Here is a 14,577-nt window from a genome sequence, read left to right as displayed (position 1 = left end):
AATGGAAAAAGATGGAGCTGCAAAAGCTTTCAACCTTCTAAACATAATTAAGTTTCTTTTGCTTGCTTTTAGTGCTTATTTTTTTGCTCTGAAGAGCAGCAGCTTTTTTTTTCTCTCCACAGTACGCCCATTTTCTCTATATAAGAATTACCCCAGTACGCGACATATTTCTCTTTCAAAATGTTTTCATGACTGTACAAGTAAATATTTTCAAGTGTTTCTCTGTGTGCCTGAGGAAAAGGGGGTTTTGTATGTATATTTTTGGTCTCTCTGAGAATTTCTCCGAGAACTGTGTACACCCGGGTGGTCTTGTCTTCTTTTATACTTCCTCTTGGTACCCACCGACCCCCATGCCCCTCGACACATGTACTCAAAAATGCACATAATTTTGCCCACCAGGGGTGAATATGTACATATATATGTATAGAAAGTATCATGCTGTGTGAGAAAGTTGGGAAGGATGGGAAAAAGCTCACGCTTTTGGATTGCAAAACACAGGGAAGTTGGAGTTGTAAAAAGAATCAAATAAGTGAAATGAGAATAATTGCATTTAAATACATCCCACATAACTTCTCTGAGAGTTTTTTTTTGCTGCATTTTTTTCTATGCCCCTAGCTTGACAACTTACTTGAGGTTGTACTTTGTCGTCTTAGGAATGAACATTAAGTTGAGGAGCTTTAGATGTTTTTTTTTTTTATTGCAAAAAGAGAGTGGAATTTTTCTTTTATTCATCTTCTATTTAAGCAATTTTTTGGAATTTTTAACAGAATTAATTAGAAAATTTTCTGATCTTGAAATAGCCAAGGTAATATGTCGGCGTTTGTGCAGGTAATGTCAGAGGTCAAGAAGAACCTGCCTGATAGTTTCTCAGCTTAAGCTTCATGATCAGTTGTAAAGAAATCTCTTTGTAAATTTGAGCTTTGGAAGCTCTGATATTTATTTTTCAAAAATAAGAAAATATTACTTGAAAAAAAACTTCTCTTAGATGCTAATTTAATTTTAAAAAAGGGAATTTTACCCAATAAAAGCTTCAATGAATTAACCCCCATCTTATGGTGTAGACACAAAGTTAGACAAATAAATTCTTTGCAAAATTGATGCCCTATGACGCAAGTACCATTGCAAAGTAATATTCAACAAAAAAAAATTTACGATAAATTCCTAAGAGTATAAGAAGTGGAATAAATGTGAATAAGTTGTTTCATTTCCCTTCATATTGCTTGGACATTGCGCATTGTAAATTCATTGGTTTTTGTTAGCGGGGCGACGGTTGGTGACTTTTCTCATTGCCCGAATGTGCCGAAAGCTGCCACAACCATCAACTTTTTATTGGGCAATTCTAAAGTAAAATTTGAATAATGTATCTCGTTACTTTTTCCCAGTTTTCTCTCTCACCCTCAACTTGTGTGCAATAGATCTAATATATTTCATTTTGTGCCGCAATGTCGCTAAGATTTTTCTATTTCTATTTTCCTCTTTTTTTTTGGTGCTGCTGCAGAGACTTCTTAAGAGTGGGGGTGGGCTCAATGTGAGGAGCGAGGAGGGTAAATTATCATATGGAAGAAGTATGATGGGTGGGTGGTTGGGAAATACAGGAAGAAAGTGCTACGTGTGAGACACATTGCTATTCACCAATGTTATGTGGTTATTTGTCGAATTCAAGAAACTCACCCCATTGTATGGCAAATGGTGGTGGAATTTGTAAGTTTTGCGCTATAGGAGATATAAAATACAATCGGTGCGTCAAAATTTTTGCTTGCTTCCCTCCCCCAACACTACACCACCAAACCCATCGACAGTGCGAACATTGGCTCACAGTTGAAATGTGTATGATTGAAAATTTCCCAGCACGGAATATGCTAAAGAGCCTTGGCGTTAGAGGGAGGAAGAAAATCCTCCCGCCGTGCAAAGTTGAAAGTTGAGGGAATGACAAAGAATTAAAATTCCTATACTTTTGCAAAACTCACTTTTCCACTCAGGAAGTCTCTCAAAATGTCTGGGTGAATAATGATTATCGATATGATCCTCAATTTGGGAACTTTTTTTTTCCTTCTCTGTGTGTGATTTTATTGAGGGAAAAGCAATTTGGTGTGATTCTCAGTAGAACGACCAAGGTTTACCTCCGAAAAAAAAATTATGCTTAATTGAACGAGACGATGCGCTTAATCGATGTGTTTTTAACACACTATGTAGGCACTTGGTTTAGTTGCAATTTAAATAAAAAATCATTTTCAGTGAAAAAAAAATTATTAAAATATTTATAAAATATTTGCAATGGTGAAATTAACAGAAAAATTCCCACGCACAATTATTTTAATATTGAAAGGTTGATTGGAAAAATTCAACACCTGTATAAAAGTAATTAAAGCAATGGGTTTAATTAGTGAAAATTTATATACATATGTAGGTATCAAAATTAATTCATTAAAATCAATAGCAATACACACACCGGGTATAGGACCTTTTTATCCCCCCGCATAACACTGTTTAACTCAATATTAAAATTATCTACATTATGTACAACATATTTTTTTTCCAATATAACACTCTTCTTACGCAGTATGACGTAATATGTCAGGAGGAGGAAAAAATATATAATTCGATATTTATGCATAATAGTCATAGGGGAACGTGGCCCAATTCGGACCGCCGCCCAATTGCGACCGCCCTTTTTTCTCGTAAATGACGAAATATTATAAAATTAGTTTCACTACATTATGAAGATATTATAGTAAGGTAATGTTAGCGCCTAAAATAAATTAATTTGGTACACAACAGGACGAATTAAAAATCAAAATTCATTTTCAGCACTTGGCCGACATTTTCTGATTTTAGAAACTAAGTTGATATGAGTTTTTTTCCCACTATTATGTCTCATATTATGCCGCGTTTCTGTAGTTTAGAGGGTCTAGTTTATTACTTGATTTACAATTTTTTGAAAGATTTTAGGTATATTAAATAATTAAGTGAAAATGTTATACATGCAGAATGGTCTAATTGCGACCCCCAAAATGTTCCAATTTGGACCGTCTATTTCCACCACTCACCACGGTAAAGCAGTCGCGCATGCGTGTAGTGGTGTGGAAGTGTCTTTCTCACACAGACCGCGCTGTGTTTTGATTTCGGGAAAATCAATATTTTTTCACGTTTCTTGAAAGTTTTTTCGCAGTGAAAATGTTCCTAAAGCCAAAGGGGAGTGTAGTTAGTGTAATTTACGCATTCCTTAGAAGAATTTTCGTGGATTTTCTGCGAATTACGTCAGTGAGTGCGCAATTGTCGGTGTGTGTGAAAGTGGGTGTAGTCACCTCAAGGGCGAAATGTCAAAACAAATGTGGGGAAAAATGAAAATAAATTCTTGATTTTCCGGCTTTTCCGGGTAATTCATGGTGTTTTTCCTATTTATAGTAGTGATAAAAGTGATCTACTAGTGAAAAACCCACAAATTACGGCAAAAACAGGGGGTCGCAATTGGAACACTCGGGGGGTCGCAATTAGAACACCGTGGTGAAAAAGTGCAATTTTAGCAACTTTTTTTAATTACATTATTTCTCAGAACAGGTAAGAGTTAGAATGTTTGCATCTATGGAACAAAGTTAGCCTATTAAATGACCTTTCCAATGGTACCACACTTGGGAAGATTTAATTCCTTTTTATAGGACTTTTTCCAATCCTTCTGAAACAGAATTTAGGGGGTCGCAATTGGGCCACGTTCCCCTATACATATTATAATAGAATTTTTGATAACGTAAGCGTCGAAAAAAAATCGCAACTCAGTGGAAAGATTTCTTTTTTTTTAATATCAGGGCTTTTCTATACATAAGCAAAGGTTTAGGGGGGTGAAAGAGAAGGTGAGCATCATATGAGAAAAAAATACCAAAAAGGGGGTTGTGGAAGTAGGTAGAGAGGGTGAAAAGTCTACAAATAATTTCACACATCTTCCCAATTGTGTGGATGATGGACAGATTTCTGAATAGGATATTTATTATACAGCAGTATGAGGGGATATATGCCTTTCCTGTTGTATATTCTCGTGTATAAGGTATAAGGCGAAAAGTGTGGCAACTTGGGGTAAAAAAAGGGTGGTGGGTGGGTTGTCGAAGAGGCAAGAATAGAGGGTAAGAAGAAGAAAAAAAAAGAAGTAAGAAAAGCGGTTTTCCAACTCTTTACTTTTAGCACTGACTGGATGTTTAGTCTTGCTTTTCATATATTCACCCAAACAACACCCAAAAATGCTGCTTGTATATGTTTTAGAGGCCTTTTTAGTGGGGAGGTTGGAGGGGCCGGTATTTTGTGGTTGTATCTCCTCCATATTCCTTGCATAATGTTTTATTCAACAGTTTTGTTCGAGAATATTATGTACAAATATAAGCATACCACCTTTACACATAATTTGAATATACACCGCTACGGTGTAAGTCAATGCTTTCGTGTATTAAACGAGATATATTTGCTACAGGTTAGATGGAGATGAGTAAAAATTTACAAGGGTTTCCTCACTCGCATGCGGAGGTTGCACCGCAAATTTTTGCAGAGAAGGATTGCGAAATTTTTATGGAGAAAAATATTTAGAATTACTTTTTTTATAATTTTTTTTTAAACTACTTAGTGTTTGGAATAAATAGTTTGAACACTCCCCCATATTCTTTAGAAAAATAGAACCTTCTATCTAGTCATTGATAGGCAAAATATACAAATTTTCCGAAAAAAAAAATAGAAAATTTGTATGGAAATTCTATATTATGGTCGAATTTAGTGGGTTTAGTAAAAGGTAAAAAATTATAGAATCAAAGAATTTTAATAAAAAAAACCAATATTTCGGGCAATCTGAGTCCTTCCTCAGGAACTCAAATTGTCCAGAATATCTAGTTAAAATAAAAAAAAAATTAATAAAACATTAAAATTCCGCCTAAAAATACATTTTTAAAAATATGACTCAAATTGCAAAAAGGTCAAAAAAATAGCCATCATCTTGCAAGAATTTCAGCGTAAAGCTCTGTTAAGCTTATCTGGGATTTCATTAGCTTAACCTAAAAGCACTTGTTCAATTCCACGAAAGGTTAGTGCGAAAAAAAAGAAGACAAAAAGTACTTTACCAAAAATAAATAGCATATTGTTGGAATTTTCGGCACAACCCTCCCGTAAAAAAACCTCCCTAAAACGGATATAGAATTTTACTCATTGATATTTTTTCGCCTCAACTTGGGGCTGTTTTTCCACCATTATCCCTATCCGTATTCATGCCACTTTTTCTCCACCACACACACACAGCTTTGTGTTATGGGAAAATTGCATGGGGTTTCTTCTTCTTTTTTTTTTGGACATGGAAGAGTGAAAAAAGAAAAACACCGGACTCCTAAATCACATCCATTTGTCTGATGGAGAGAGACTTCTTGAGGAGATTTTTGCCTTTTTGTGTGCCCACACCCCCACACAATGCTTTTCCCATTGCAAAAAGGAAAAGAAGTGTGAGGGGATGGTCTGCATTGTAGCTTTTCATGATTGCAATTGCATGTTTAACTAACATTTCATCTTGAATTTTTTTTCCTCACTCTATCTCTTGAGAAATTCCTGCAATTAACCTCTGTGAATGAGTTGCTTTCCTTTTTCTTAAGGAAGTTCCCTTCTACAAAAATGTTTTAACTACAACAACAACAAAAAAAAATGCCCAAGCTTCCGCACTATGGTGAATTGCTTTAATTATTGAGTAAGGTTAATGTTAAAATGGACACAGGAAACTTACAATGTGTTTATCCAATGCGACATTGCGATGAATCTCAAAAGCACTTTTTTTGTCCGAGTTTTGTTGGAGTCTCAAATACAAAATGTACGCAATTATATATGTAGCAACAAGAGGGTAAAAAACACTTTAGAGATTTGTGTGGGTAGCTCTGTGCTATTTTGCAAACAAACCCTCCACTCAACCCCCAAAAAGGGAAAGGGTGTGGAGGATACACAAACGATTTTACGAAAGAATTTTTCGAGAAAACATTTCCGAGAACGCTAACATATAGTTTTGTGATGGATGTTCGGGAAAAAACTGATTCGTCCTGGTCCTCAGCATAACTTCATATAGCGCCAGAAGCCAAAAATGATGGTCTAGTGTGGAGGATGTTGGTCGGAAGGAGTATTTGCGGGGTGGTAAAGTCTCCAAAATGTGGGGAATGATAACGTTCAGAAGGAGTACTAAGGGGTTGATTAGTTAGTGCGCAGGTGTGACCAAAATAGGGGTGGTGTGTTTACTTTTCAAAAACCAAAGTTTCTAATTAGGAATTTTGAGAGAAAATGATTTTTTTGAAAGTTTCCCTAATTTGGAATATAAATTGAGGGAAAATTGAAAAAAATATTCAAACCTTAGGGGTAAAAATGGGATAAAATTGAATTTCCCCTTGAGGGGTAGAAAAATTTCCTTGGAAAATGTCGGATGGTGTCGATTCCCATCGACTTGTGTCGGAAAGAAGTGAATTTGTTAGAGAAGGCTTTTATAGAGTGCCTCAGCATACTCCTGATAGTACTCCAGTGATAAGTCGTCGGGGAAAGATGTAGTCAATTGTCCGTGGATCCTGTGAGGATGTATAGCGTGCGAATGTATAGAAAGTGTATGGGGTATGTAGGTGAAAAAGGAGCTATATAAGTATATAGGACACATTGAGAGAGAGAGAAGTGCAAGACTAATGCAGTGGATGAACGGCTGAAATATGCTTCTGTGCCGTCTTATTTACCACGAAACTACACCAATTTCATGTGAATGAGAATAAAGGGGATCCTTATACTTGTGCAAAAGACTTCCTAGTTAAAAGAGAAAATAAAAAAAAGCAGTGCATGTGTTTCAAATGTAATCTACACTGAGATTTGCAAAGAAAGATTTTCTCCATTAGAAGGAAACCAGAGAGATGTAGAGAAAGATAAATATTATAGGAATGGTTTTATTTCATTGTGTGCGCAGTGGTAGTTCTAAATTCAAAGTTTTCTTAAAAACCTTACATCTCTCTTTATGTGCGGGAAATGCATTTTGAGATGCATATATATGTGCTGTGAAGAGACCTTAATGAAATCAGTACGCAAATCCACAACACTCTTTATTTCGTATGCAAAGCATTATCATTTTTTTCTGTATGGCTTTTCTATGAGATACCTACCGCCTTTTTTTTTTAGAAGAAAAAATTTCTCAGAATTTTTGCCTCATTTAAATTATTACGTGAAAAAGGAAATGTAAATTAAAATTGAATCAAAAAAGGAAGAGAGTGAAAAAAAAGTAATGAAGAAGTGAATATTAAAATAAAATAAAAATATGCTTTAGATAAGTACCTACAGAAAATGCCATTGGTTATGCGGCACAATACGTAGTTGGGAATATAAAGTTGCTGGTTATGACTCTTGTTATTTTTAACTACTTTTGCTTAAATATATGTAATTATCCTTCGTATTCTGAATATATAAATTTAGGAAGAAAACATGTTAGTCTTTATTGTGAATTAATTTTTTTTATTAGTTTAAAAATTCTTTTTCGAAAATTAAATTATTTTCTCAGTTTTAAAAGTGTTTTAGAAGATATTTTAAAGAATTTTTTTTACAGTTTTAAAATCAATTTAGAAGAAAATTTCCTCAATATTAAAAGATGAAAAGAAAATTGAGAAAAACTGGTGGTATCCATTGAAAAGCTTTCGACAGAGAGCTTTATTAACTTTTCTCTCTTTATTTAATAAATATTCCAGATGTGGATAAATGTGGTGAAAATGAGTGTACGTAGTAAATAGACAAAAAAAAACCCACCCCTTAGAGAGAAAAAAATAAGAACATCCAAATCAGAGAAAGACTAAAAAGTCAACACGGTGCTGTGTGGGAGACTAAATTCACATAGCTGTGCATTAAATAAACCAGACTGTGTTAATTAAATTTTTGAATTTTGCCTCCACCGCCGTAGCACTGTATATATTAATGCAATTGTGTCGTGATTGTTACATTTGTGGAGGAGGTTATACAACCGATAATGAACCCTGATAGTTAATGCATTTGAAATTGGATCCGTTTGATGTTATATACCTACTATATGTGCCCTCCCCCAAAGGAAGGAATGCGGAAAATGTGTGACGTGTGATGTGGTGCAGACGCAGCTGAAAATTTTTGAAATACAGAAACTCACACACACACAAAATGCAAAGTGATGTGTGGGGAGGAAAATGTGAAAAGTGTCTGAAAGCTATGATATCTCATTAAATTTAAACTCCCTATGGCGGAGTTTCTATTTCGCTTTCAATTCAGCTGAAATTTAAGAAGCAAAAAAAAACGAACGAACGAACTTCTAGAATAAAAAAAACAACTCATTACGTGGTTTAAAAAAAAAAGAAATTAAAAAAATTGAACAAAAAAAACGAATTACCTGAACCTTCCAATCATATCTTCTTCCTTTTTCCCAACGAAAATAACAAAGAAAAAATCAACCCTATTCATATATGTTTAGCATTAACAAAAAAAAAGGAAGTATATAGCGTGGAAAAATAAGGGAATAATTCTCTAAATTTAATGATGATTCCATTAATTATTATCTGGAGCACATTTCACGATGTAATCTCTCTATTGTGCGCTTTTGAGCAGCAATCACAGAAAAATCCATATAAATTTGATTGTTTAGGCACATAGGAGGATTTCCAGCAGGTAGACGTGGTGCGGAGAAAATCCTCAACATTGTTCCTGTGTGTGTGGGTCCATTTTGCTTTTTAGCATCTCACCATAGCGCACTAAAAGAAAAAAAAGGAAAAAAAAGCAGAGAACAAGAGGTCAAAACGAGGGTGCTAACGAGCTGGATTAGGATGAGGAATCTTCTACTTGACACCCAAGCGACGACATCGAAATTTTCCATGCTTGCACTTTTCTTCTCTATCCTCTTGATATGGACACAGCCAATCTATGGATCTCGTGAGTAGAAAAATTTAATTACCTTTCCCGCCCCACATCAGGAGCTTTATTTACTTCATTATCCACAATTTGTGAGCAGCCCCCGAAGTGCCAATGAACTCACTCATTGTTGATGGTGCTGCCTGCGAGACTATCAATTTTGGACTCCGCACAGCCCTCAAAATGCGGGGGATTTCCACACCCTCACCCTCTCCCACTCCAAACCAACATAGGGCTGAATATTGTTGTACATAGCAGGCAGAGTACTGGCACATTTCCACAAAATTGATTTTCTTACTTATTTATGGTGCCCGCACCGAATTATTTTATTGGAAAAAGAATATTCAACAAATTGACCACATTTCTCTGTGACGTTCCTAATGAAACTGCTGGACATCAACGTGCGTCAATTTGTTTGAGTGATGATTGAAAGCAAACCCCCTGGATTCCCATAATATATAACTCTAACATTTACTCGTTTTAGTCAAAGTTTTGTAACTCAATTTATGGGAAAAAAGAAGGATAAATTCATTTTCATTTACACAGACTTATTAGCTTTTACAGCTTTTACACAAAAAGTTAAAAAAAAGAACTTCTTTTAATTTTTGAAATATTTCGTTAAAAACTAATTATTAGAAAGTTCTCTGAATCAGGAAAAACATACACAATTATGCTAAATTTGCCAGGAATATTTTAGTAAATAAATTCTTGAATAATTAATATCTCCCAGAGAAAAATGTGAAATATTCTTTCTTGTAAATTAAAAAATAATTAATTGTTATGAAAAATATTGCTTGCTGTAATAATTATAATCCAGCAACAGTTGAGAAAAAAGCCCCTTTTTGGTTTGAATTTGAACTGAACGTCAATGAGGGTTGTGCGAGACCCAATTAAATCGTCTTTTTTTTTGTATTTAAACACATCAAATAATACGAACACTGATGGGGTGTTTAGTGTTGTATTGTAGTGGACACACAAGAGCGATGTAAAATGGGGTAAATGAAAGTATTAAAATCCATTCGGGGTACCCCCCGTGTGATGAGAGAACAAAATATGTGGACAACCCCCCTACGTTTTCCGGGGTTGCACACAGCAAATTTAATTTAATTAAATTTTAAACTTCCTCTTTTATCGCACCGGTCACCGGCGCGATGAAGCTTTCCCAATGAATGCAAGCATAAAGTGGGTAAAAAGATGATTTACATTCAAAAAGCATTTACATTTTGGGGGTAACCCCAAAAAGTAGGAGCAGCGGGAGAGGGATGGCTTTTTGATGTTAAATGGAAAGTTCTCCATTAAACGAATGATAAGCCGACAGTTTTTTTTTTTTTGGTAAAAAGCTCTCCTCAAAATTATTATTGGGCTGTATATTTCCGCAGTTTTATCCCGCAGTTTTTTTTATTCAATAATACACAAAGCAATATAATTGCGAGAGGTGGTCGGAGGGTGGTAGCTTTTATCCTCACCACATACTAAATATACATATATACACATACAGAGGGGGTATTAATGGAGTGAGAGAATTGTGCAAAAAAGCCACACGAATGTGAGGCAATAATCTCACTTTTTTTGTATGTGTGGTTGTTATGGAATTTTAGTAAATATAAATTAATTAAATGATTACTGCTGTCAAACTCAAGTGAACCACTTAATTTATAGTGGGTTAATAGCATTAATTTATATTAGATGACATTTAGAATGGAGGTTTACATATTTAATAACGATCGACTATAATGTGTTCATCTAATTGAATTATATTGAAGAGCTTTCATTTTGAGCTTTCATTTTGACGGAGGGGTTTGTTATATACTTTTATGTAGGTATATACAAAAATGCTGACGGGTGGTTTTTCATATGGGATTGATGGAGGGAATATTATCGTCTGAAAAAAATGTAATTTGGGTACAAGAAGAAGAAAAAATTATAAGGAATTCACGTTTGGGGATTTATTTTTCCAGATAGAAGGGATTGTGGGTAATTTGGTGTAGAAAAATCAATTATTTAGACGGTAGAAAAATATAAATAGAATCAGATATGTGGAAGAACTTTGTTGAATTAAACCGTTTAGAATATCTCTATTAAGGATTAAAATATTCAATGAATTTTGAAAGGAGTAGAAGATCACTGATCACTGAGGTAGGCATAGAGAAGGTCGAAAGCTCCGGAAAAGCTTAATTTTTCCTTTGAACTGATATTTAGCTTTCCTGTCGACGCTACCGGAAGGATTGTCTAAAATATCAAAATTCCTAAAAGAAAAGTCCCTAAATTTAATTTTAATTTCCATATATTACCTAGAGTTCAAAACTAATGCAAAAAGCTCTCACGATATATAGCTAAAATTGAAAACAAAATTCTATTTACAAAAGGATCTCAATATTGATTTTTTTGCTTGCACTTTACTCCATTTAATGAATTTAGCAGATAATTTATTTGCCATGCAACGTCCGTGAACATTGTTTGAAATTAATTGCACATTTTATTAGTTTCGCATGAAATAATGTACATAACGCAATTTGATCCAATCACGAAAGAATCATTGTACACAAACTAATTTTACCATCTCTTTTCCACTTTCTATTTTCAAAAATAACGATGAAAATTCACGAAATTTGCGGTTGGAAAATTCATATTGAAACATACATTATACGTAGTATTTTGAAATGATTTTCGGGGGTATATTTGGGAAAAAGCTCATGGTAGAATTTTCAATATAATTTCATACAAAATGTTGCTGTATTTATAACAGTTTTGTTATATGAAAATATACATACATATGCGTTTTACGTGTCATGGAGAGAAAGAAAAAAAAAACAACCAAAACAAAGCCTAAATCACGAGCTTTCTATTTTGTTCTATATATATGACATGTGGTGTTGTGTATGTGGTAGAGTAAAATTATAGAGTCAATATAATGAACAAATTTTCCAACTTGCACCCACAAATCTCACACACAAGAAGCCCACAAAAGCGCACCATACCCTACCCACACCCCTCCGAAATGTTAGTACGTTAGATATATATCTATTCCATTGGGGTATAATGTGAGTGGGAAGAACGTGTGGAGATATAGAGATTAGTTGATAAAGTTTTGAATACGATTAAACTTCTAATTGGCATGAGATGATTTAACAAAGAGAGGACTCGCTTTTTCCTATATATATACTTACTCATATTATATATAGTTTGCTTGTTCCTCAAGTTTCCATCATGAATGCTCCAAGGAAGAGTAATTAAGAAGAACATTCTCATGGTTTGGCGCTATGACTGTAAGGGAGGGGTTGTATATAGCACAGGGATGATTGAAGGGATACCCAGGAAGAAGGAAAAAATAATAATAATCCTTAAAATTTTATATATTTTAAAGTATCGGTTAGTCCTATATACATACATATATCCTATACATACAGTAAGCACAGCAATACCTAACTCCCACAATATTTGAGACAAAATCAAAATTGTTTCACATCCCGTTCACGTATCCAAGTCGAATTTCAAAAGTTTCCGCCCGCCCCACCACAGGAACTTTCCTAATTATTGTATTAAGTGGAAAATAATTTGAAGATGTGTATATAAAACTATTTGAAGACAGTAGATTTTTATCCCCACCCCGCCTCTGCAGCTTCCGAAGAGCATTTTAAACGTAATTAAATTTCTTCTTAGAGATGGGATATACTGGGCAACTTCCTCCTTGAAAAGCACTATTTTGTATTTTGCGTGCACATTTCCCCCCATCCCCCTCACCCCGTAGAGAGTCCCGAGTGCTTCCTGAAAGGGTTTTTACCACCACACTAAGGATTTTATAATTATCTCATGGATTGTAATGTAAATAGTTTGTTAGAAGTATTTAATTAAAATTAGGCACACACCATGCTTAAAATGTATTTTTGTTTTGGTGCTTTTTTTTCTCATCCTTTTCCGGGATACATATATATCGTGTCGAAACGGGAGAGAGAGAGAGAGAGAGAGAGGGTTGGGCAGAAAAAAAGAGGATAAGACCACAGAAAGTCATTAAGTGAATTGTATTTCTGTGGGTGAATTCTTCTCTGCCTCATGGCGGGGGGAATTGTAGTGGAATTTTCATTTTCATTTCGACTGGTGGTGCTCCAAAAACTGATCTTTTCAATAGATACCAACATGTGAGGGTACATAGCGTGGGAGTAATTCGGGGTATAGTTGGGGTAACGGTACAAATGTAAGCACAAATATAGGAAATTTTCCTCTTTTCAAACTAATTGGGATTCATGTAAATAGACAAGAGTTAATTTAATTGAAAAATTATCGTTTTTTGTTAAATTTTTGTAAAGAAAAAAATATTTTTTGTGGTACATATGTACATATATCTAAGCAAAAGAAGAACATTCTAAAAGAGATTTAACTGCAGTGACAAAGTAAAAAGAAAAAAAAATATTTCTTTCATCAAGAATCCCTCCAAGCTATTTTATTTGTATGGAACACGGTGTTGTAATTAATTTAATCCACCCTGGTGAAGTTTTCTCTTGTAAACTTCTCTCCTTCTCTTACGGCCACAAGAAATCATTTGCAAATTTCCTGATGGTGACTTCTTCAACATCTCTGTGGTGTGGAGAATTTTCATCCAAACTTCACATCGCGTGAATTATAAGTGAGTGTAAATAAAAATTGCGAATACACAACTATCCTTGGGAAAAGTGTCTCTCCTCATTCACGAAACATGAATGTGATTCCCTATTCACAATTCATTCTCACCACTTTTCTCCACACACACACACACCCAACATTTTCTCTTCACCCATCTCTCAACTTCTTTTTTTTTTTTTGGAGGAATTGATGGGGACGAGCGGGGGGAAATGGTTGTATGAAGAAGTGGAAAGACACAGCTCTCGTATGAGAAATGTTTCATGTTACAGCATATAATACAATTCTATGTAATACCCACCTATTGCCGCTATGCACACTGAAACATGTTCTTGAAATGCATGAAGAAATACAAGTAGGGGGTTTTCTTCGTAAGAAATATATGTATGTATGTAGAGACTTTCATGTTTTTTTTTTATATCACATATAGTGAATGAATAAAATGTGACAATTTGGGGTTGGAAATATTCAGCTGAACTCTCACCCTATTCCTGATTCATCAGCATTTAAATGAAAATTCTATTAATTTTATATTTTTAATTAAACATAAAATATTCACATATCACTTTTTGTTAAAAAAAAATGAATTAAAAAAAATTTCCATTGTGTCATCATTGTGGCTTCAATGGTGAAAGCAGTATCATTTTTGTTGGCGATAGAGAGACAGAGGGAATCCCCTGACACATAAAAATAAGTATTTAATTTACACGAAATGAAAGGAATATTGGGGGGTATTAAAGATGAATCAATTAAAAAGCATCCACCAGAAAATTTCATTGATGCACAATAAAAATTTTATTGAACAATTTTCAAAAATATTTCACTAAATATTTAACGATATTAATGGTGAATGGTGGGTGCTCAACATGATGGTGGATGGTGGGAAAAAATGGCACTAAAACTCAATGTTTACGCGTGGCTGTAATAGAAAACAAAACAAGAAAAAAATAGGAATGCTAGCAAGGAAAATTTATACCACTTGAGTGAGATTCTCCTTTTTATAGGAATAAATCCCTCTCGATACATGCACAATGTTATATCCCTCCCTATAGAGTAAAAGTATCACGCAAA

The 14,577-nt window shown here is 34.3% G+C and overlaps 1 protein-coding gene across 7 annotated transcripts in view; it reads left to right on the top strand.

Annotated features, from left to right (window-relative positions):
* The window catches only part of LOC129788381 (tyrosine-protein phosphatase Lar), a 138,745-nt gene that overhangs the window by 42,996 nt on the left and 81,172 nt on the right, over positions 1–14,577 (top strand). For 5 of the 7 annotated variants that reach the window (XM_055824359.1, XM_055824362.1, XM_055824364.1 and 2 more), the window contains one exon: positions 8,630–8,913. In XM_055824359.1, coding sequence (XP_055680334.1) covers positions 8,808–8,913 — 106 coding nt within the window. In that variant the 5' untranslated portion in view covers positions 8,630–8,807. Of the gene's footprint in view, positions 1–6,509; positions 7,084–7,712; positions 8,914–14,577 lie in introns of those variants that run through there. The other 2 variants (XM_055824360.1, XM_055824361.1) reach the window with 2 other exon arrangements.

This window comes from Lutzomyia longipalpis, chromosome 2 (assembly GCF_024334085.1).
Source record: "Lutzomyia longipalpis isolate SR_M1_2022 chromosome 2, ASM2433408v1".
NCBI classification, from domain to species: domain Eukaryota; kingdom Metazoa; phylum Arthropoda; class Insecta; order Diptera; family Psychodidae; genus Lutzomyia; species Lutzomyia longipalpis.
The sequence above is the reverse complement of the archived record's forward strand: the minus strand, read 5'-3'. Positions and strand labels throughout refer to the sequence as shown.